The 25113-nt window shown below is 55.9% G+C and overlaps 1 protein-coding gene across 1 annotated transcript; it reads right to left on the reverse strand.

Moving 5' to 3' along the window:
• Nucleotides 1-19697: 19697 nt before the first annotated feature.
• Nucleotides 19698-24653, reverse strand: LOC101753194 (loricrin-like). Its single transcript, XM_004977715.1, has 3 exons — nucleotides 24465-24653; nucleotides 19849-20250; nucleotides 19698-19745 (listed from the first exon to the last, which is right to left on the reverse strand). The coding sequence occupies exons 1-3, from the start codon at nucleotides 24651-24653 to the stop codon at nucleotides 19698-19700; spliced, it is 639 nt and encodes a 212-aa protein (XP_004977772.1).
• Nucleotides 24654-25113: the final 460 nt, after the last annotated feature.

The raw sequence follows: 25113 nt of genomic DNA on the forward strand, positions 1-25113 counted from the left end.
TGGGTCGGGTAGTTCAACTCATGAGGTTGTAACGCCCGCGAGGCATAGGCAATGACTCGGTGGTCTTGCATAAGAACACACCCAAGTCCAGTGCCAGAGGCGTCACAGTATACGTCAAACGGCCTAGAAGGGTCAGGTTGAGCCAAAACCGGGGCTGAGGTTAGCAAGTGTTTTAAGTTGTTGAAGGCTTCTTCACACTTGTCGTTCCACACAAATTTGACCTCTTTCTTCAGCAGCTCAGTCATCAGCTTAGCTATCTTGGAGAAATTCGGAATGAAGCGCCGATAGTAGCCTGCTAGTCGAAGGAAACTTCGGATCTGGTGAACTGAAGTGGGCGGCTTCCAGTCCATGACTTCCTGTACTTTGCTAGGGTCAACTGCTATGCCATTCCGAGAGATGGTGTGTCCCAAGAACTTGACACTCTCTAACCAGAATTCACACTTGGAGAACTTGGCATATAGCCAATGATCTCTCAACCGTTGAAAAACCACATGAAGATGTTCGGCATGTTCTTCTTCACTCTTGGAGTACACCAGAATATCATCAATGAACACCATCATGAACTTGTCCAGTTCGGGCATGAACACCGAATTCATGAGATACATGAAATAGGCGGGTGCATTGGTGAGTCCAAAAGACATAACTAGGTACTCGTAGAGTCCATATCTTGTGGAGAAGGCAGTTTTGGGAATGTCATAGGGTCTGATCTTGATTTGGTGGTAACCAGAATGAAGATCAATCTTGGAGAATACTCTGGCTCCAGCTAATTGATCAAACAGAACATCAATGCGGGGAAGTGGATACTTGTTCTTGACAGTCACCGCATTGAGGGGTCGGTAGTCCACACACATGCGTAGACTTTCATCCTTCTTCTTCACAAACAAGGCTAGGCAACCCCAGGGTGAAGTACTGGGTTGGATGAAGCCTTTCTCCAACATATCCTTCAACTGGATTTTTAACTCGGCCAGCTCAGCGGGTGGCATCCGATAGGGTCTCTTGGATATCGGAGCGGTGCCTGGCTGCAGTTCGATGGCGAACTCGATATCTCTATCTGGCGGCATGCTGGGCAAGTCATCTGGAAACACATCCGGGTACTCGCAGACAATAGGAAGGTTTTCTATCTGGGCTTCTGCTATATGGTACGCACAAGGAATTGCGTACTCAGGGTGGGTCAAGGATAGGGTAGAACTGCCATGAAAGGGTGAGTTGATGTGGAGAGCTCGGGCAGCTGCATCTAGGACCACTTAGTGTCGGGTCATCCAATCCATCCCAAGGATGATATCTATTCCTTCCAGGTCAAGGATGATGAGATTCTCCCTAAAAAGAGTTTGGCCTAGCTGGATAGGTACAAGGGTAACTATTTTGTCTAAGGCTATCTTCCTTCCCGGAGTGGAGATCACATATGATCCTTTAGTGTGACCAACACTCAGCTAACATCTCTCACCAATCTTACTCCCGATGAAGCTATGGGAGGCTCCTGAATCAAACAAAACAACAACAGTTTGATTATGGACAAGGAAGGTACCCGTCATCACTGGTGCACCTTCGGGGAGCTCGGTCAAGCTGGTGTAGTTGAGCCATCCTTGGCGAACTAGCACCTTGGGCCTTCTTCCTCTGTTTGCCGTGGGGTTCTGGCCAGTTTGCTGATTCTTGCTCCTAGGGTTGTCCTTAGCAAAATGCCCTTCATTTCCGCAGGTGAAACAGCGGTTGCTATTCACGGGGCGCGGCGGCGGTAAGGTCGGTCGGGGCGCCTGCTGTTGGAAACCGGGAAAACGAGGTGCTGCTGGTGGTGGAGGGCGAGCAATCCATCGTCCCGATGGTTGGGGCCTGTGGGGCACTTGAGGGGGAACCATCCTGAATCTTCGAGCGGGCGGGCTCGGTAATGCCACCGAGGCCTTTCTCTTCTGGTCGGCTTTAAGAGCCTACATGCAGTCCTCTTGAGAGATGGCCAGATTCACCAACTCGTTGTAGGTATCCACCTTGATGGGGTTCAACCTCTCCTTTAGCTCCAGACTTAATCCTCTGTGGAACCTGTCCCTTTTCTTCTCATCGGTATCTGCATGATAGCCGGCATAACGGCACAGGTCGTTGAAGGCTTGTGCATAGTGTAAGACATCACGGCTTCCTTGGTAAGGGCCAAGAACTCGTTGAGTTTGCATTCCAGAAGACCTTCTGGAATGTGATGCCCTTTGAAGGCGGTCTTGAACTCGTTCCAGCTGACAGCATGGTCGGCCGGCAGCATGGCATGGTAGTGATCCCACCAAAGCCGGGCGGAACCACGCAGCTGTTGAGCCGCGAACCGGGCCTTGTTCTGGTCAGGACATGGGGCAGTGAGGAGTTCAAACTTGGATTCGATCGTACGAACCCATGCATCTGCATCGAGCAGGTCTTCCATCTTGTGGAAGGTTGGGGCCTGCGTGCTCAAGAAGTCCTCACAACGAGGAACTTGAGGTTGTTGATGAGCTCTCCCTCCATGGGGCTGCTGTTGTCCTTGCACAATGTACCTTAGCAGCTTAGTCTGAGCCACTAGGATGGCTTCCAGCAAAGGTGGGGGTGGAGGCAGAGGAAGATCCTGCCTCTGCTTGCTACCGCTGGGCATAGAGCCAGATCGGGTGTGGTGCGCCATCTGCAAGAGTCAACGTTCCATTAATTCCATAACCCCAGAAGTATTCCAATCATGCGGGAACGTATGTTAAATCCTCAAAATACGGCTCTTGCCGATAGTGCAACACAACAACATCTCTTATTAAGGAGATACACACTTCCTCTTGCCATCTTAGTTAGTAACTATCTTAGTTCTGCACACAACTTCGGGCGAACCAAAACCGTATCCCATGGGCTCCACTATATCCGACCTTAGGCCAAGGGGTCGGGCTAAGCGAAACAGTGCAACCAGTGGTCGGGCGAGGTGGAGAACTGCCTCGAGGGGTCGAGCGCATCCGACCTTGCAACTCGGGGTCGGCCAAGCTTTGGTCAGACCCACAGAAAACTTGTGTGTGGTCACAGCACAAAACTCACACAACCTGGCATCCAAGGCGTGTCGCAAAAAGGTCAAAAGTCAAGTCAAGATCTGATTTCACTAAGATCATTTCATTGTTGTTCCCCAAAACACAGGAGGAATACTCAACTCAAGGCTAACCTATTACATCACTATCCAAAACTTAGGTTGCCGAGGAGTACAACAAAAGATTAGATTCCCATAGCTCTCTACCTACGAGGGAACGCTATGAGTCAGAGAAGGGGCGTTGTCCTCTTCAATGTCCATACTAGACGCTCCTATTACCTCCGCAGGGTCTTCTTGTTCATCCAGCTGCATCTCAAGGGCATGCATAGCATCAAGCTCGGCGTGGTGCTCGTCCAAATGAGCATTAGCAACTGCGAGCTCCATCTCAACTTCCATCTTCTCTTCGGCAAGCTCGATCATGCCATCCACCAGGTCTATCACTTCTCCCTCGAGCTCGGAGATCCTAGCTTGCATGTCATGGATCTGTATGCCTCTCTGGATGAGCTGATATGACCGTCCCACCAAGTCTCTCTTGGCGGCGTTCAAATGCCCTTGGGCGTCTATGGCTATCCGAGCCAAGACAGCCATAGCTCGGCCTTGAAGCTCAATCAGCCGGTACAGGGCTGACATGCACCGGGTGGTGGTAGAGATGGTGACCAGCGAGTGGGAGGTTGCCAACACCTCCATGTTGTTGACGCGGTCAAGCCAAGCCGAGTCTAGCCAGTCCCTGGCAGGAAATAGGCGATTGGGTCCAAAGTGACCTCAAGCGGGTGTATCCGACAGAACTGGGTGAGGATCTGCAGAGCAGCCGACTCCCAGGTGTCCTCCAGAGCGTGTCCACAAGTCAAGACTTCGAGCTAGGGCCACTCGGGCTGCACAGGGGGTGGAGGTACAACCACCTGCACGTTGCACCTCTGCGCTCCGTGCTCCTGGTACATCCGTCCCACGTACAGAGGCAGGGACTGATACCCAAACCACCTTAAGGTATCCCACAGAATAGCAGGAAAACCTTCAAAGTGTAGGCACGTAGAGTGGGAAATGCCGTCAGCACCGTACAACACGTGTCCGGGGGCAACCATCTGGAACCAAGAACCGAAACAACGTCAGACAGAGACTCTAAGAAGAAGAACAGGTCGGGCAGAAAAGGTACTCGGATTTGACCAAAGCACAAGCTGAAAGGTAGCTAGAAATCCTTAAAGCGAAGAAAAGCTTTTCCAAGGCAAGGTTGTTTTAGAGAGGTGATTTCACAGATTTTAGTTCATGTCGCATGCACGGCCTACCTCATCCTCTCAACCAAAACAACTGCCAAAAACCTTTGGTCTTACGCAATCAGTGCCGGTGGTAAGGCAACCAGTACGTCTCTCCCTATAGTAGCTAGTCGAATTCTAGTAGCGTCTCCTAAGCGAACGCGGTTAGTGTACCTGCAGAAAACACAACCACCTAAACCTTTTGCACTAGCACCCATGAAAGCATTCCCAAGCATTACCGTTCACTATAGAAACAGCACCCATGCATTTAACGCTGCATGGACAACGCAACAACCGTGGAAATAGGTCCCTTTTGAATGGAACCGTATAACCCTTCGCATGCTCGAGATGGGGAATCTGCGCACGTATAATAGACGTGGGTGAACAACCATGATGATAGGCTCGTTGGAATCGAACCATACCACCCTTCGTATGAATCAACATACGGAACCTGCGCACGTATGATAGATGTGGGCGAAACAACCGCGATGATAGGGTCCCTTGAATAGAACTCCCTATCAACCCACGCATACTCGTGATGCGGAACTCGGCACACGTATGATACACGTGGCGAAGTGCTGGGGGTTAGCAAGATAACCAATAAGTAATAGCCACCAGAAACAACCCAAAATCCCCTAGGGCCTCTCGTACTAAACTCATTCTTATCGGTCGTACGAGATTTTTCAACCTTTTTCTTGCAAAATTTTATTCAAAAAGAACGTGTTCTAGGACCCATCGTGTTCTCTGCCCTGCTAAACCAGCTCTGGTACCAGCTGTGGCGGAACCACCTCGGATTAACTTAATTAAAGCACGATTAAGCCGCTTAACACGCGACACTCATGCCTTAGTCAAGTTAACTCGAAGTGCCGTCGGATTTCATCCGATTTAACCACTTAACAGGACCGAGTTAGCATGACCCACACGAAGGTGAGTGGTTCCAGAGAATACAACAGGTCAACCATTAGATTAACAAGTTGTTACACACTCGGTTATAAATCAGAGTTTTACAAGTTCGGAAGAAAACAATAGAAGATAAAGCAAGCGGAAGCTACTCGTCGGGGTCGGACGTCCCTGGTGAGGCCAGCCGGGACATCAATGATCCCATTCCCCGCCGTCCGAGGAGGGATCCCACTCGACCGTCCAACCCGGAGGGAGCTGGGGCGGCCAAGTGCCAACAGCAAGCTCAGAGGCTGCAACTTCACCTAAAAAGAGAAGCCACAACAAGGTTGAACTTCTAAGCTCAACAAGACTTAACCGACCGGTGGTAAAACTACTCCACCACTTCTAGACATGCAAGGCTCTTTGGCTGAGGGGTTTGTTTGCCAAAAGCACTATGTGAGGTCCTTATTTTCAAAGTTTTAGCTCAGATTCTAAGTTCATTAACCAGTCTAAGTTGGCAACTTACTCTAAGCAAACATAGATCCAACTTTATGTATATAAAAACATCATCAAGACCATGTCATCATCAGATTCCTTTATTACTCAGTGTGACATTATGATCAAGCAGTCTCAAACTGTGAGAGGCAGACGAATCGATTCGAGTTCTTTAACCATGCATGGTGAACCTAACCTCATGACATCCGCGCACCACCGAGGGTCGCTTCCTGTGTTGGCCTTCCCCATCAATTCCCTAACCCATGTCGGGCCCACTTCCTTTGGTGCAAGGTTCCACAGACCCGGCCTCTGCGATTGTGTGACAACACTTGCCACCACGTGCGGCCGTAGGGGAACTTCGTTCCAAGGACAGTGGGGTGACCGCTCACGTCTAGGTTCAATCAGGTACTAGGCTTCCCCATCCCATACTGAGTATGAGGTTAGTACGTTCAAACACTTGATCACGAACACCACCACTGTCGGGCCTTAACAGATTCAGTAAACAGACGGGGTGATCAGCCGACCACAAAAAGAGTTAACCAAAACCCTGCCCCGTCCGTCGTCCTTATAGTTGTAACAGAAGGGGAAACAACCAACTCCTATAACTCGTGAGTGACAGGAAATCACTCGGCTTTTACCGATTCCTATTTAAGCATAGCAACTACTCGACCCAACAAACTAGTGTTCAGATCAAGGAAACTATGTCATGCATCTAAGGTTGCAAACAACTCCTATATGTAAATGCACAAACATGAGAAGGAAGGCATGTGCAAGTTTAGAAAGTTGGGTTCATGCTCTGGGCTTGCCTTTAAGCGAAGGGGACGGAAACTGGTCTTCAGCTGGGGCGGCTTCGGCTTCGGGGATTGGCAGCTCAGCTACAGCTCCGTCTTCAGGCGCCGGGTGTAGCTCGTAGACACTGTCAGCTAGGTGTAACTCTACACGAATGCAATGCAGGAGTTAGTATTTAGACAGTTATTTCAACAACACTTGCAGTTTAAGCTCGGACACTTGTACCAAGGCTACCAAAAAGGTGGGGAAGTTTACTTTAGTTGGTGGAGAGCAAGATAAAAGGGGTCGGATGGGAGTAAACTTGTGATCTGACCCTTAAACTAGAGGAATAGCTGCGCTGGGGTCCCTCAGACTTAATGCAGAGAAATCCTGATCTTTTACACAGATACCCTCGGTTCAAGGAAAAGGATACAGCCGAGTCCTCGGGCGAGGCCGATAAGGGTCGGCAGAATAGACAGGGTCGGGCGAGACGGAAAAAGGGGTCGGACGAAACAGACAGGGTCGGGCGAGACGGAAAAAGGGGTCGGGCGAACTGGAAAGGGGTCGGTAGCTTACCTTCAGGTCTACTGGTGAAGCATTAAGGCTTGGGCGGCGACGAGGTTGGAGGGTGCTCCGGCGGCGGCGGAGCTTCTTTGTGGGCAACAAGGAAGCTCTAGCACAGCACGGAGGAGCAGACGGCTGGGTGGATTGGGAAAGGCGGGTGTTGAGCGGAGAGGAGAGTTCCTCAAGAACTTAGGTGGCAGCGCTTGAGCACGAAAAAGAGGAAGATGCGGCAAGGCAACGATGGCGAAGGGAACTCCGGTAGGGCTCTGGTACTCCTTTTTATAGCTGTGTGGAAGAGAGAGAGAGAGAGTTGATCAGCACGAAGATCGGGAAGAAAAATATGGAGTGCGCTGCCATGGCGGTGATTGAGCGGCGATGGGTGTGGAATAGCACTTCGGAGATAGCGTCTTCGGCCATTGGGCACTAGAGACAAGGCGGTGCAGACACGGTTTTGCCGGGGTTGAGATTTGGCGGAGGCGGGCATGATCGAGCGGTGGATTTGATTGGTGTGATAGGGAGAACGCGCTACAAGCGAGGTTGCAACAGGCGAAAAGACAGGGCGAGCTGCAGCTGCGTGGGCGAGCGTGAAACAACAGCTTGCCGGGGCACAGTTCTGGCAAGGCGGAAAAGGAGCTGTCGCTGCCAGAGTCGGGGTTGGCGAGAGAGGAATCGTCGTGGAGTGAGCTCATGGGTAGCGCGACTGTGGAGAGGCGGAAAAGCTGGAAGGCATCAGGCTTGCAGCCGGTGATCCGGTGAGATGATGATGGGCGCGGTTGGCGAGGCGGTCTGACACAGCAGTGGCAAAACTCTGCCACGGCGGCGATGGGGCACCATGGCGCGGCCGGCGAGGGCGCGAGCGAGACGAGGCGGTGCAGAAAGGGTTGCAGAGGGGCTTCCGCTGCGATTGGGGAGGAGGGCGCGGGAATCCATCCTGTCGCGGCCGGCGACTGGGTGAAGCGGCAGGCGTCGGAGAGATCAAGCCACGCGGCGGAGAGGCTCTGAAGCGGGCGCATGCTGCTCAGGCGCGTCTGCCTCGGGAGATCCGAGGAAGAGATTTTTGGGTCCACCAGTCAGTCTCGGTTTCTCCTGTGCTCAAGATGGAAAGGAACGCTGCTGTTGAGACTTAGAAGGAACCGGTGGTTCTGGTTGGGTTTTCAGGGGTCGGGACTGGGAACTGGAGGTTGAGCGCTTAAGCTCAGGAGAGCTGAGTCAACGGGATTAGGGACTCAGATTAGGATTAACTCGGCTGATTTAACCAGGGTCGTTACAACCCCGTCAATCTTGCCATAAATGCGCCGCAGTTCTGACAGGTAGAAGGATATCCGTGTCCCCGGCGCAATCTGCCACAAGTACCCATGCGCGTCCGGTGGCAAAGACACGACGTCCGCCTTCCGCAAGCCATCAACAGGATGGCGGGATCCGCCGCCTCCCCCAATAGACATAGGTGTCACGATGAAACGCCATCATCATGCCTAGCTGCTACAGCTGCCGAGGAGACTGTCGACGGGACGCGACGGCGGCCGCCCTCCTCCGGCAAACGAGCCGGCAGGGGTTGAAGGCCAGCGAGGACGCCGGTGGCCTAGGGACTTGGTGTAACGGCCTCGGATAAAAATCCTTCGCGTTAATCTTAATCCGAGTCCCTAATCACCTGTCTCAGTTTACCAAGCCTGTTTGCTCAACCTCCAGATCTCCCGACCCCCTTCGATCTGACCCCTCACCGTGTTTTCCCCAGTTCCGACCCCGCCAACCCCCAACCCACCGTCGGATCTTTCTAAGTCATCCCACAACGCCGCCCTTCCATTCATGCCGTGGACCACCGAGACTGACCGGTGGACCCACGAGACCTTTCTCCCAGATCTCCCGCGACAGGCCGCTCGAGTTGCATGCCCGCTTCAGAGTTCCCTAGCCGCGTGGCTCAACTCCTCCGACGCCCACTGCTCCGCCTCGTCGCCGGCCACGACCGGATGGATTCTTGTGCCCCCTTCCCCAATCGCGGCGGAAGCTCCTCTGCTACCCTTTCTGCAGCACCTCGCCGCCCGTGCCCATCATCACATCGCCAGATCCTGGCTGCAGAGCCCGATGCCACCCGTCTTTTCCGTCACCTCTCCACAGTCGCACCGCCCCGGTCCTCGCTACGCGACGATTCCTCCTCCGCCAACCCAGACCGCGGCAGCAACAACTCCTTTTCCGCCTTGTCAGAATCTCCGTCCCGACAATCTGTTGCTCCGCGCTCGCCCGCGCGACCGCAGCCGCCTGTCGTCTCACCTGTGCGCCCTCGTTTCTAGCGCCGTTTCCCCGGTCACTTCCATCAGATCCACCGCATGACGACGCCCACCTCCGCCAAATCTCAACCACCGGCAAACCCGCGCCTGCGCCGCCCTGACATCGGTGCCCAATGACCGCCGGTGTCATCCCTGAAGTCCTGCTCCACCGCCCTCGTCGCTCAATCCTCGCCCCGGCAGAGCACTCCATCGCTTCTTCCCCGGCCTTCGCGCCGCTCCCCCTTCCCTCTTCCACGCAGCTATAAAATGGAATACCGGAGCCCCGCCGGAGTTCCCCTTTGCCATCGCTGCCCTCCCGCTTGCTCCCTGTTCGTGCTCGCAGCGCCACCACCTAAGTCTGAGGAACTCTCCTCTCCGCTCAAACACCACCTTCCCCCAATCCACCAGCCATTGCTCCCCGTGCTGTACAAGAGTTTGCTTGTGATCCACAAGAAGCGCCGCCGCCACCGGAATACCACCGGACATCCTCACCGCTGTCCCAAGCCCCTTAGTCTTTCCGCCCAAGCCTCATCTGTAAGATGAAGGTAAGCTACCGACCCTTGTTCGCCTCGTTCGACCCCTCCTATCCGCCCGACCCCGGTTCCGTCTCGCCCGACACTGTCTATTCCGCCGACCTTTCTCCGCCTCGCCCGAGGGCTCGGCTGTATCTTTTTCCTTGAACTGAGGGTGTATGTATAAAACTTGGGGACTTTTCAGCGTTATGTCTGAGGGCCCCTAGCACCTCTATTCCTCTAGATGAAGGGTCAGATCATAAGTTCCTCCCCGTCCGACCCTTATATCTTGATCTCCATCAACTCCATCGAACCTTCCCACCCTCCTGTAACTTGCCGCAAGTTTCTGGGCTCAAACTTGCAAGAGTTGCTGTTGAAATAACCGTCTAAATGCTAACCAATACGTTGCTTTCGTGTAGAGCTGCGTCTCGCCGACGGCTTCTACGAGCTGCACCCGGTGCCAGAAGACGAAGGTGTAGCTGAGCTCCTGCCCCCAGAAGCCGAAGCCGCCCAAGCAGACGAGCAGTTTCCCTCCTCCTTGCCCGAAGGCAAGCCCCGGATGCATGAATCCCCTATGTTTTACCAAACTTGCACATGCCTTCTTTAACATGCTTGTGCATTTACGTATAGGAGTTGTTTGGAACCATAGATGCATAACCTAGATCCCTCGATCTGATCACTAGCTGTTGGACCGAGGAGATGTTTTGCTTAATTAGGAAACGGTAAAAGTCGAGTGATTTCCTGTCACTCGCGAGTTGTAGGAGTTGGTTGTTTTCCCTTCTGTTACAATTATAAGGACGATGGATGGGGCAGGAATTTTGGTAACTTTTTGGTGGTCGGTTGATCGCCCCGTCTGTCTATGAAACTTGCTAAGGCCCAACAGTGGTGGTGTTCATGATCAAGTGTTTAAAAGTACTAATCTCATACCTAGTATGGGATGGAGAAGCCTAGTACCTGATTGAACTAGGGCGTGGCTTATACCCCTGCTATCCCTGGAACGAGGTTCCCATGGTGCATCATGTGGGTGCAAGTGCGGTCACAGTACGGTAGAGACCGAGACTGTGGAGCATTGCATACCAAGGGAAGTTTGGACCTGACACGCGCCTGGGAATTGATGGGGACGGCCGACACAGGAAGCGACCCTTGTGGTGCGCGGATGTCGTGAGATTAGGTTCACCATGCATGGTTAAGAAACCCGAATCGATTCGTCTGCCTCTCACAGTTTGAGACTGCTTGATCGCTATGTCACCCTGAGTAATAAAAGAATCTGGTGATGACATGGTCTTGATGATGATATATATACCTTGGTTGGTTCTATGTCTGTTTAGAGTAGATTGGAAACCTAGACCGGATAATGAACTTAGAACCAGAGCTAAAACTTGAAAGTAGGGGTACGCCTAGCGCTTTTGGCAAACAAACCCCTCAGCCAAAAAGCCTTGCATGTCTAGAAGTAGTGGAGTAGCGTACTCCCTGTCGGTTAAGTCTTGTTGAGCTAAGTAGCTCAGCCTTGTTGTGGCTCTTCTTTTTTAGGTGAAGTTGCTGCCTCTAAGCCTCCCTCTGCTGGCACTTGGCTGCCCTAACTCCCTCCGGGTTGGACGGTTGAGTGGGATCCCTCCTCGGACGGCGAGGAGAGGGATCACTGATGTCCCGGTTGGCCTCACCAGGGATGTCCGACCCCGACGAGTTAGCTTCCGCTAGTTGTTTTACCTTTTGTTGTTTTTCTTCTGAACTTGTAAACTCTGATGATGTTTTATGGCCAAACTAAATGGTTAATTTGTTAACTCGGTGGACTTGTTGTATTCTCTGGAACCGCTCGCCTTCGTGTGGGTTTGCTATTCGGTCCTGTTCAAGTGGTTAAATCGGAGGAAATCCGATGGCACTTCGTGTTTACTTGGTTTAGGCATGAGTGTCGCGTATCATGCGACTTAATCATGTTTAACCAAGCAAACCCGAAGTGGATCCGCCACACTTGGTCCCTCTCCTTGTGTTGTTTTCACCTAGCCTTGTTTATCTCTTTTACTTCTCCTGACGTCCGGTCTCGCCTGTAACCTCGGTGGCCTCCTTCCTCTATAAAGGGAGAATCGGGGGTCTGAGATGGGGGACGACAGACAAGAAAGAGGCCCCTCAGACAACTCAAAGCACAATAGATGTTCCCAAGCAAATGGAACACACGAACACCCATCTAGAGCATCAGTGCACACCCAAGAGACCTAGAATCAGCTCCCTCTCTCGCGCTCCTGTAACACCTACTACAGAACCCCGCGTGGGTAACACGAGCAGGACCCGATACTGGATGTAGGGCATTCCCTTGCCCGAACCAGTCTAAACCCCATATCTCCCATGCCACCATCTAAAGTCTTACGCGCATAAAAGAAATTTACTAGTCTAAGTCTTGATCCGCTTATCTTGACAACGAAAGTTGGCGCGCCCGGTAGGGGACCTTTGCGCTTAAAACACCGGCTTCAGATGGCCAACCACAATGCCAGCTTCGCTCCGGGCTCCCTGATCCGCTTCGGGAGTCTGGACTTCCTCGCCACCGGGGAGGGGATCGAGCTGATCCCTCTCCTCGTCTTGCCCGCTCGTCCCGCCATCCTCGGCTCCACCGCCGGGATAGCGGCGAGCGGCCAGGCGCGCGCCGGAAGGCCTCCCTCCGAGGGGCGGCTCTTCGGGCTGCGCAATGCCGCGGCGACCTACGGTCCTCTCCTGGCGCAGTCCATGACCGTGTTGCCCGCGAGCAACAAGCTCGTGGGCTTGGTGAGGATGACCTCCGATGCCGGCTCCAACAACGGGAGCCACCACCCCTCGCGTGAGTGCTTCATGGTCGACGCGCACTCCGAGGGGTCCAACAATGATAGTGCCGAAGCGAGACAGAGGACTCTCCCACCGCGCACCGCGGAAACAACTGGAGCCATTGCCAGGGCCCCGGTGCGACCCGACAGCTAGAGGCACACGTGGCGTCCCGCCAGGAGGTCGAGCGCCCCCGCAATGAAGGCGGGGCATGACAACGAGCGCGCGATCTCCAACAGCGCATCTGCGCGAACAAAGAATGCCCTCAGCTCTTCGCTCACGCCAGCCAAAACATCACTGCTGCGGCGGCCCTACTCCGATGACTCTCCGAGCCGACGACGCCCAAGGAGCGTCAGGCGTGCCAGGAGGTGCGCAACCTGCTTGAGTGCGCCACCATCCAGCAGGCAAAAAGCTCCATGTCCTGACGACGCGGGCAAAACACCAGCAGAGCAGCACCCACCGTACCCCCGGAGAGGCGGGGGGAGTCTGTTCATTAACCTCCTAGGACGAACCAGGCTGCGCCCGCTCGACGGACACCGCCACCTGCAGGAGGCGGGGCTTAGTCCATTCACCGGCGCGTTGGCCCCGTTCGCGACGCCCGCAACACCCTGGACGCGCGGAGGTGCTCCTGCGTGGATAGGAAGGAGGGGGCGGATCGCGGCTACCACGTCCACCGCGGCGGCCTCTACGACAGCGAAGAAGACCGTAGCCCGAGCCCCGACCCGGCGGGGCCCCGGGCCTTCTCCGCGTGCATCCTGAACGCGCAGTTTCCGCCGCGCTTCAGGCAACCAACAAATGTGGCCAAATACTCGGCTGAGACGAACCCTGGGCTATGGCTCAGCGACTACCGGCTTGCATGCTAGGCCGGTGGGGCAGACGATGACCTGTACATCATCCGCAACCTGCCACTCTTTCTGGCCGACTCAGCGCGAGCCTGGCTAGAACATATCCCTTCGGGTCGGATTCGCAGCTGGAACAACCTGAAGGAGATATTCGTGGGAAACTTCCAGAGCACCTACACACACCCTGGCAATTCTTGGGACCTCCAGAGTTGCCGCCAGGGGTCAAACGAGTCCCTCCGGGACTACATCTAGTGCTTCTCCTGGAAGCGCACCGAGCTCTCCAATGTCGTGAACGCCGACGTCATAGGGGCTTTTCTAGCAGGAACCTCCTGCCGGCCCCTCGTCCACGAACTGGGGCATCGAGGCCTGCGGACCACGGAGGAGCTCCTCAATATTGCCACCAGCTTCAACTCGGGCGAAGAGGCTATCGGGGCGATCTTCGATCGCTCCAAGGGCAAAGCGAAGCGGGTGGAGGACGCCGATGAAGGTACCTCCAACCGTCAAAAAAAGAAGAAGAACAAGCAGCGGCGCGAGCCACCCCTCGTGGCCGTTGTCGAGCGCAAACGGGGACAGCCGCCTCCAGAAGGCACCCCCAGCTTCTTCGACAAACTCCTCAAGGGACCGTGCCTGAACCATGAGTTCTCCGTGAAGCACGCCTACAAGACTGCAACCTCATGAAGAGGTACTTTGTAGGCAATCCGGTGAAGGGCGACCGGAGACGGAAGCCCAACGAGGAGGAGAAGGATGACAAAGAGAAGGAAGACGGCTTCCCCAAGGTGGACGGCTGCTTCATGATCTTCGGTGGCCCGGCAGCACGATCGTTGTCGACCCCATCGTCAGCACGACGCGCCTCACCAAGGTGCTCATGGACGGAGTCAGCGGCCTCAACATCCTCTACGCCGAGACCCTCGACACCATGGGTATCGATCACTCCCGCGTTCGCCCCAGCAAGGCACCATTCCACGGCGTTGTGCCAAGAAAACAGGGAATGCCTCTCGGGCAGGTCAACTTGCCCGTCACCTTCGGGACCCCTTCCAACTACAAGGAAGTCCTCACCTTGGAGGTGGTAGGTTTTCATGGAACCTACCATGCCATCTTGGGGCGGCCGTGCTACGCCAAGTTCATGGCCATCCCCAACTACACCTACCTCAAGCTCAAACTGCCGAGACCCAACGGGGTCATCACCGTCGGCACGTCTTTCCAGAAGGCGTACGAGTGCGAAGTAGAATGCTGTGAGTATGCCGCGGCCATTACCTTCATGAAATATTCGACGGTCCAGCTCGCGGAAGGCGCCGAGGACCAGCCCGACTCCAAGCAGTCGGCCACCTCCTTCAAGGCCACCGAAGGCGTCAAGGAGGTCCCCCTCGACCCCAGCAGCTTCGACGGACGGACCGTGCGTATCGGCACTACCCTATCTCCCAAATAGGAAAGCGCGCTCGTCGACTTCCTCCGCACGAACAGTGACGTTTTCACGTGGAAACCCTCGGACATGCCCAGCATTCCGAGGGAAGTCGCCGAGCACTCCTTGAACATCAAGGCCGGCTCCAAGCTAGTGAAGCAAGGTCTGCGTCGCTTCGACGAGGAGAGGCGCAAGGCCATCGGCGAGGAGCTCCAGAAACTTTTGGCGGCCGGATTCATCAAGGAAGTTCACCACCCTGAGTGGCTAGTTAACCCTGTTCTTGTACGAAAAAAGAACGGGAAATGGAGGATGTGTGTTGATTATACTGGTCTCAACAAAGCGTGCTCAAAGGATCCGTTTCCTTTGCCACGCATAGATCAGATAGTTGACTCTACCTCCGGGTGCGAAACCCTTAGCTTCCTTGACGTGTATTCCGGCTACCATCAGATCGCGATTAAAGAGTCCGACCAGCTCGCTACCTCCTTCATCACCCCCTTTGGCCCCTATTGTTACGTTAAGATGCCATTCGGCCTCAAAAGCGCGGGGGCTACGTTCCAGCGATGCATGCTTAAGTGCTTCGGGGACCTCATCGGGCAAACCATTGAGGCTTACGTCAACGACATCGTGGTCAAATCCAAAAAGGGCAACCAGCTCGTCCCCGACCTCAAACTAGCCTTCGAAAGGCTAAGGGACAAGCATATTAAACTCAATCCCGAAAAGTGCGTTTTTGGGGTTCCGAGGGGCATGCTGCTAGGTTTTATCGTCTCCGTGCGCGGCATCGAAGCCAATCCGGAGAAGATAGCGGCCATTAGCGACATGGGGCCGATCCGAAATATAAAAGGAGTCCAGTGCATCACGGGATGCTTGGTGGCCCTGAGCCGTTTTATCTCGCACCTCGACGAACGAGGGCTCCCTCTCTATCGACTCCTGAAGAAGATAGACCGCTTCGAGTGGATCGCCGAAGCCCAGGAGGCACTTGACCGGCTCAAGGACCTCCTAACAAAGGCCCCGATCCTAGTCCCGCCGACCGATGGTGAGCCCCTCCTGCACTACATCGCAGCGACCACCCAGGTAGTTAGTGCGACTCTGGTGGTGGAGCGAGAAGAGGAGGGACACACCCTCAAGGTGCAGCGCCTGGTGTACTTCGTCAGCGAGGTCTTGTCCGAATCCAAGGCATGCTACCCGCAGATCCAGAAGCTCATCTACTCCATCCTCATCACGAAGAGGAAGCTGCGCCACTACTTCACCTCCCACCCGGTAACGGTTGTTTCATCGTTCCCTCTCGGCGAAGTGATCCGAAACTAGGACTCCACGGGACGGATCGCGAAGTGGGCGCTCGAGCTCATGGACTAGGGCATCACCTATGCTCCCCGCACTGCCATCAAGTCCCAGGTACTAGCCGATTTTGTAGTAGAGTAGACGGAGATCCAGACACCGCTAGTGCCGGAGAAGCAGGAGTACTGGACAATGTACTTCGACGGATCGTTGATGAGGGCCCGCGCCGGAGCGGGCCTCGTCTTCGTATCTCCTCTAGGCGTGCGCATGAGGTACATGATCCACCTCCACTTTCCTGCGTCTAATAATGTTGTTGAGTACGAGGCCCTCCTCAACGGGCTTCGCATCGCCATCAAGCTGGGCATCCGCCAGCTGGATGTCCAGGGCGACTCTCAGCTGGTCGTCGAGCAAGTCATGAAGGAGTGGAGCTGCCACGACCCCAAGATGGAAGCCTACTGCAACGAAGTTCGCAAGCTCGAAGACAAGTTCGACGGACTAGAGCTCAACCACATTGCAAGGCGTTTCAACGAGGCAGCCGATGAGCTGGCAAAGGCAGTGTCCGGCCGAAAGCTCGTACTCGACGGTGTCTTCGTCAGCGACCAGCTCAAACCCTCAATCCGTTCCCAAGAGTTGAAGAAGGTCGGCAATGCGCCACCTACTCTAGACTCGGGACCCGACCTTGGAGAGATCAGCAATGCGTCACCTGTTCCAGGCTCGGGCGCTGGCCCAGACAGGGTCGGCAACGCTTCGCCTGCCTTAGACTCGGAGTCCGACCCCTCCGACCCCGAGGTCATGGAGATCGATGCGGACACAGCAGTGGGGCCCGACCCCCTGCCCAATTGGAGAGCCCTGTACCTCGACTACCTCATCCGCGACACGCTCCCGACGAACCAGACGGAGGCACATAGAACCGCGTGCCGCGCCAAATCCTTCGTCATCATCAACCAGGAGCTCTACAAGAGAAGCCACACCGGCATCCTCCAGCATTGCATCCCGATAGAGCAGGGAAAGGAACTGATCCAGGACATCCACGCTAGAGCCTGCGACCATCACGCCGCGCCAAGAACCCTCGTTGGAAATGCCTTCCGATAGGGTTTCTACTGGCCTACGTCGGTCGCTGATGCCACCCACATCATCCGCATCTGCGAAGGGTGCCAATTCTTCACGCGCCAAACCCATCTACCCGCGCAAGCGCTTCAGACCATCCCCATCACGTGGCCCTTTGTGGTCTAGGGGTTGGACCTCGTCGGGCCCTTCAAGAAAGCGGCCGGGGGCTTCACCCACTTGCTTGTCACCATCGACAAGTTCTCCAAGTGGATCGAAGCACGACCGATCGTGCAAATCAAGTCCGAATTGGCGGTGCAGTTTTTCACCGACATCGTCCATCACTTCGGAATCCCCAACTCCATCATCACGGACAACGGCACGCAGTTTACTAGGAAGAGATTTCTCTAATTCTGTGACGACCACCACATCCGAGTGGACTGGTCGGCCGTGGCACATCCCCGCACGAACGGGCAGGTTGAACGAGCCAACGTCATGATACTTCAGGGTCTCAAGCCACGGATCTTCGACCGCCTCAAAAAGTTCGGCGGCCGGTGGGTCGCAGAGCCCCCCGCAGTGCTTTGGAGTCTAAGGACAACCCCCAGTCAGGCGACTGGCTTCACCCCATTCTTCATGGTCTACAGGTCTGAGGCAATCCTGCCCACCGACCTGGAGTACGGGTCGCCAAGGGTCAAGGCGTAGGACGAACATGGAAACCAGGCATCGCTCGAAGACGCGCAAGATCAGCTCGATGAAGCGCGCGATGTGGCCCTGCTGCACTCGGCCAAGTACCAACAGGCCTTACGACACTACCGCAGCCGCAAGGTGCAAGACCGAGCCTTCAACATTGGCGACCTGGTGCTCCGTCTTGTCTAGGACAACAGGGGTCAGCACAAGCTGACCCCTCCTTGCGAAGGTCCCTTCATCGTCGCGCAGGTACTGGGGCCAGGCACCTACAAACTGGCGACCCCCAACAGACGGATCTTTAGCAATGCTTGGAACATAGAACAGCTAAGATGCTTCTACCCCTAGCTTTCATTTCCAAGTTCTTTACATAGACACTTCTGTAAATTAAAAATTTCACAGAAAAAAGAATTTTGAGTTGGTTTCGCTCAAGTTTCACTTTGAACTCAGGGATATCCGACCTTGGCTCTACCTCAGGGGCTCCAGCCCAAGCCACTTGACACCCTCTCAAAATGCTTTCTCTTTCCAAGCCGACCCTCTTTTTGAACTTTCGGGCATGAAAAGGACAGAGTGCACGAACGGTGTTCAGACAAGACTGATCGGACTGCGAAAAAACCTACGCCCCAGCGGCTACGGTGCCTTCACTCATCAATGCTTACTGACATGCCCGACAACGCGCTCTAAACTTTCCAAGTCTAAAAAACAAGAAAGAGGATCGGAAACTTTTTCACGACAAGTTATAAAAAAGGCCTCTGTGGCCATAAAAAAAAACAAGTCTTTCACTAATGTATTTACATCTTGGGCGCCAGCCCGATATAGCTAACTCGTCTGGGGATCTTCGGGCGGGATGGCTTCATCCTCCAGGAGCTTCGCCAAGGCTCCGTCGGGTCGAGCACCGACGCGTCGATCTCGTCCAGCTCGGCCTCGGAGTAGCCGGCGGCGTACCCCCCGCTCATCCCGGCGAAGTTGATGCCGTAGTAATGGGAGACAAAGACCCCAAAGGCTCACCTCACATCGGTGCGGAGCGCTTCGAGGGCGATCTCGCAGGTCCAGCGGTACGTCCCGAGGACATGAGTCACCAGCGAGCTCGTCCCCTCCCCCTGGACCACGTTGAGGCCGTCGCAGATGACGCGGACCGCATCCCGCAGTTGCCTTGCTCAGCGCGCTCCGCGTCAAGCACCTCCCTCAGCCGGGTGAGTTCGTCTGCAAGGATCACCTAGAAGAACCCGCCAAATCAAAAAACACCGCAACTCCACAAAGACAAAGGAACGAAAAAAGTCTTACCTTCGGATTGGGCCTTCAGCTGGCGCTCCCGATCAAGCCCCTAGGCCATGGAGGCCTGAAGCTCCTGCACTTGCACTTGGAGCTGACTGACCTCTGCCCCAAGGTTGGCCGCCACCTTCTCAGCCTCCTCCTTCCGGGCCTTCTCGGTGTCCCGGTCCTGCCAGGCCTTCTGCCACTCGCGCCGGACGTGCTCAATGGTCTTCTGAAGGGCTTCATGCTATCCCTTCAGCCATGCGAGCTCCTCAGCGTCGTGGCAGGCCTTTTCAGTAGCAGCGCGGTCGCAGCGAGCCCTCTCGTCGACGATCTGGAACTTGGCCTCCGCCCACCGCGCGTCCTCCTGCGCCGCCTCCTCGCCTCTCCGCAGATCATTGATGACCTGCTGGGTGGCGGCAACCAGCATGGTCAACTCCTCGGTCGACTGCCTCTCCAAGTTGAAGCGCTCCCAGAGCCCCCGCTCGAGCCGGAGGAAATCGGATTTTCCCCGGCTACATTCTTGGAGGGCCTGCAGGACAATGGACCATCAGGGATAGAGTAACGGGAAGAAAATAACCAACGGAGAAAATACCATACCCAACCACCGCGGAGGACGACGCCGTTCAGCTCCCCCAATGCCGAAGATAGAGCAGCGCGGACGTTGGCAAGTCTGTAGTGCCTACCACTTGCCCCACTCCATGGCATCATCCAGCGTGAAGAGGGGACTCTGCGGGTCATCACGAGATGTCCAACGCAAGATAGACCCATTCCACGCCTTGGGAACGGGAGTGGCTGAGGCAACGGCGGCGGCCGCCCTCAACGCCGCCAACCCTGACGCCGCCGACGAGGTAGGCGCCGCCGCACCGGAAGGCGTCGGCCTCACTGATGGTCCCAGCGCAAGCGCCCCCGTCGAGGCCGCTGCGGCCACTGCCGGCGCCAATGCGCGTCCCGACCCGCCTGTCGGCACCACCACCTCCATCGCGGGTGCCGGAGCAAGTGTTCCCGTGGCCGCCGCGCCATCCGTCGCGGCCACCAGGGTAGACGTCCCTATCCTCGTTGCGGCCTCCGGAGCGGGTATCTCCACCTCCACCGCCGTTGCCCCCTCTGCCATGGCTCCCCGGTCGGAAGTCCCCATCTCTGTCACTACCTCCTCCTCCATCGCAGCTGCCGGGGCGGGCGTCCCTGTCTCCTCCGCTGCTGCTATCCTCGCTGTGGCTGCGGGGGCAGACTCTCTGTGGCGGATCCACTTCGGATTAACTTGATTAAGTAGGGTTAAGCCGCCTAACATGCGACACTCCTGCCTAAACCGAGTTAATACGAAGTGCCGTCGGATTTCATCCGATTTAACCACTTAAACAGGATTGAGTTTAGCAAACCCACACGAAGGTGAGTGGTTACAGAGAATACAACGAGTCCACTGAGTTAAACAAGTTTTACCCATTTAGTTCGGCCATAAAATCCAACATCAAGGTTTTACAAGGTTCAAAAGAACAACCGAGAAAGACACTAGCGGAAGACTTCGTCGGGGTCGGATATCCCTGGTGAGGCCAACTGGGATATCACTGGTTCCTCTCCTCGCCATCCGAGGAAGGATCCCACTCGACCGTCCAGCCTGGCGGAAGCTGGGGCGGCCAAGCACCAACCAGAGAGGGGTCGGGCGCAGCAACCTCACCTGAAAGACAGGAGCCACAACAAGGCTGAGCTACTAAGCTCAACAAGACTTAACCGATAGGAATAAGAACTACTCCTCCTTCTAGACATGCAGGGCTGTTTGGCTGAGGGGTTCATTTGCCAAAAGCACTAAGTAACCCTATTTTCAAGTTTTAGCTCCGGTTCTAGGTTCATTTACCAGTCTAGGTTGTGCCACTTATTCTAAGCATTCATAGAACCAAACAAGATGTGTAGATATAACAACAAACATTGCCATCATCAGATTCCTCATTTACTCAGGGTGACATAGCGATAGAGCAATCCCAAACTGTGAGAGGCAGACGAATCGATTCAAGTTCTTTAACCATGCATGGTGAACCTAGCCCCACGACATCTGCGCACCTGGAGGTCGCTTCCTGTGTCGGCCTTCCCCATCAATCCCCTAACTTGTGTCGGGCCCATTTCCTTTGGTGCAAGGTTCCACAGACCCGGCCTCTGCCGTTCTGTGACCACGCTTGCCACCACGTGCGACAACCAGCAGGGGAAACTCCGTTCCAAGAACAATGGGGCGACCGCTCACGTTCTAGGTTCAATCCGGTACTAGGCTTCCTCATCCCATACTAAGTATGAGGCTAGTACTTTCAAACACTTGATCACAAACACCACCACTGTCGGGCCTTAGCAAATTTTCATAGATAGACGGGGCTAACATCCGACCACCAAAGAGTTACCAAAACCCTGCCCCGTCCATCGTCCTTATAGTTATAACAGGAGAGTAAACATGCAACTCCTACAACTCGCGAGTGACAGGAGATCACTCGACTTTTACCGTCTCCTAGTTAAGCAATGCAGCTACTCGGTCCAACAGCTAGTGCTCAGATCATGGGGATAACTAAGTCATGCATCTAGGGTTTCATACAACTCCTATACGTAAATGCACAAGCATGATGCAGAAGGCATCGCAAGTCTGGCAAAACACGTAGGATTTTCATGCAACCGGGGCTTGCCTTCAAGCAAGGAGGACGGGAACTGCTCGACTTCTGGGGCGACTTGGCTTCCGCGGGCAGGAACTAAGCTACAGCTTCTTCTACTGGCGCCGGGTGTAACTCGTAGAAGCCGTCGGCGAGGTGCAGCTCTACACGAATGCAATGCAAGGGTTAGCTTAGATAGTTATTTCAACAGCAACACTGGCTCGCCTGAGCCCAGAAACTTGCGACAAAGAGCAGGAGGTTATGGTGGTTCAAGAGAGCTGATGATGATCAAGAGGTAAGGGTAGGAAGGAACTCATGATCTGATCCTTGAACTAGAGGATGTGATATACTGGGGGTCCTTAGATGCAAGCGCTGAAGGGTTCCCAGTTTTACACATACACCCTCGAGTTGAAGAAAAGATCACAGCCAAGCCCTCGGGCGAGGCGGATATAAGGGTCGGCGGAACAGATAGGGACGGGCGAGACGGAACCGGGGTCGGGCGGATAGGAGGGGTCGGGCGAGGCGGACTGGGGTTGGCAACTCACCTTCTTCCTGAAAGGAAAGCGTGGGGTCAGGAAGAAGCAGACTTGGGCGGAGGGACTAAAGCTTCGAGCAAGGGCTAAGACTGGCAATGCTCCGGCGGCGGCGCTGCTTCTTGCGGATCACAAGAGAGCTTTTACTCAGCACGGAGGAGCAAGCTGCTGGGTGACTTGGGAGAAAGCTGAGAGGAGAGCTCCTCAAGAACTTGGTGGGTGGCGCTAGGAGCTTGAGCAGGGAGCGAGAAAAGGCTGAAGGCAACAATGGCGGAGGGAACTCCGGCGACGGGGGCATTCCTTTTATAGCTGCTGGAGCAGAGGAAAGGAAACGGCGCGGAGAGAGAGAAGGGGAGCGGCGCGAAGGCCGGGGAGAGGCAATGGAGTGCTCTGCCGGGGCGGTGATTGAGCGAAGAGGGCGGTGGTGCAGAACTCCGGGGGTGACACCAGCGATCATTGCGTTCTGCCGTCAGGGCGGCGTAGGAGCGGGTAGACCGGTGGTTGAGATTTGGCGGGAAGCGGGCATTGCCGTGCGGAAGATTTGATAGAAGCGACCGGTATAACGGCGCTAGAATCGAGGGCGCACAGGTGAGAAGACAGGCAGACGCGGGCGCGGGCGAGAGCGCGGAACAACAGATTGTCAGGCGGCTTCTGACAGAGCGGGGGAAAGGAGCTGTCGCGGCCGCGGTCGGGGTTGGCGGTGGAGGAATCGTCATGTAGCAGCGACCGGGCGGCGCGACTGTGGCTGAAGGGACGAAAAAGACGGGCGACATCGGGCTCTGGGGCCGGGATCTGGCGGCGTGATGATGGGCGCGGGAGGCAAGGCTCTGCAGAAAGGGGTGCAGAGGGGCTTCCGCTGCCATTGGGGAAGGGGGCGCGAGAACCCACTCGGTCGCTTGCCAGAGACAAAACTGAGCGGCGGGCGTCGGAGAAGACGAGCCACGCGGCAGGAAGACTCTGAGGCGGCCATGCAACTCGAGTGCGGCTGTCGCGGAGGATCTGGGAAAAGATTTCGCGAGTCCACCGGTGGATAGAACGGATGGTTGAGGAAGATTAGCAGGATCCGACGGTGGGCTGTGCTTGCCGGGGTCGGGAGAGGAACGAAGCGGAGAGGGGTCGGATCTCAGGGGTCGGGACCGAGCGGGTAGCTGAGCACTCGGCGCGGGAAAAAGCAAGGTAGATGACTAGGATCCAGGGCTCTGATCAAGACTAGCTGGGAAGGTTTAGGGGTCGGTCGTTACACTCTCCCTCCTCCATCACGGCCGCTGGGGCAAGCACCCCTATCTCCACCACCGCCGTTCCCTCTGCCTCGTCGTCGTCGAGGTCAATCACCTCCCCGGCCTGAGGACCCCCAGGAGCAATACTCAGCACCACGGGGTCGGCCGAAGAGGCAGAGGGCGGAGCGGGGTTCAGACCCTGTCTTGTGCCCGGCGATGGCACCACTCCACCGGTTGCCACCGCAGGAGCCACCTCCGTGGTAGGAATCGCGGTCCCACCGGTGACACCACCGCCCGCCGCTGGCGGGGTCGCGGACCGCCCCGCAGAGGTGGACTACACTCGTAACGCCTTCTTTGGTGCCAGCGGCGGGACAAGGCCCCGAGGGGCGGTGCTGCAAAACAACAAATAACATCAGCGAGAACAAACCCAATGCCGGGAAAGGAACGAGATCCGTGAGGAAATTCAACTCACGTTCCCGCAGCGCAAGGACGGCGCGCGCGTTTCGCCTTTGAGCCGGGAGCCGACCCCAAGGCATCCGGCAACGGCCGCTTCTCGCCGCTCCTCTACTCCTGGGCCGCAGGCTCAGGGACGGGGGTCGGCTCCGTAGACCCCCAGGGGGCGCTCCGCGCCGACCTCTGGGGCGCGGCACCAGAGCTTTGCGGGACCAAGTCTCGGGCAGGCGGTCCGCCCGCTTCATCCCCCGTGGCCGTTTGGGAGTGCGCCTCCCGGATAACGAGCGTGTCTAACCGGGAGGATAGGATAAACTCCTCCTCCTCCTCCTCCTCTTCGTCCTCATCGTCGTCGTCATCGTCGTCATCCGACACGACCTGTCCTCGCCACTGCCGGTGGAACTCCTTGGTGGCCTTCTTCTTCCTCTTCATCGTCTCCTTGTCCTTGCGCCGCTTCTGCTTCTCGGCAAGGAGACGGTTCTGCTGCCCCCGCTCGGCATCCTCCGGCACCGACGGACGCGAGTCGACGACACGAGTCATGTTGCCCTGCAAACACAAAGGGCCCCACGTCAGAACGGCGAACCGAGAAACGTGAGAAAAGGAAACAGGCGCACGAAATCCTTACCAGATCAACAAAATTCTCGTCCGGGCGCATCGAAGGGTGGTCGGGCACCGGGTAATCGGCGTCCTTGTCCTCCAGCGCCTCCCGGACCCGCTGCCGGATCTCAAAAGCAGCGAGCGCACCTGTCGCGAGGATGGTGCCCTCGGTCAGCGCACCGGGGATCATCTCGGCGAGCGAGCGGACCCGGAACATCAGTGGCGCCACCCTCCAGGCGTGGTACACCCCCGATGACTCCGGCTCCGGTCAGTGCCCTCCCCTTCAGGTGCTCGATGGCCTGCAGCAGGCTAGTGATCCGCTTCTTCTCCTTCTCCACCAGGCCGTACGACCACACCTCCGGCGCTACTTCAATAATGCGGCTGGTGAACTCCGGCAAGGGAGAGTTGGAGTAGTTCTTCACGTAGAACCACTGCTAGTGCCTCCGCTTATGGGATGCTGCGGTCTTCATCACCATATACTCCTTGGCGCGAGTATGGCGGAGGAGGATTCTGGCGCACCCTATCGGCACCGGGGTCGACCGCTGCTGGTTCCCCCTCTTCTCGGCCTTCAGGTACAGGCTGACTGTGAAGAAATACTTCCACAGTGAGAAGTTTGGCTCGATGCCAAGGAACCCCTCGCACAGCGCGACGAATGCCGCGATGTGCTAGATCCCATT

This window comes from Setaria italica, chromosome VII (assembly GCF_000263155.2).
Source record: "Setaria italica strain Yugu1 chromosome VII, Setaria_italica_v2.0, whole genome shotgun sequence".
Lineage (NCBI taxonomy): Eukaryota > Viridiplantae > Streptophyta > Magnoliopsida > Poales > Poaceae > Setaria > Setaria italica.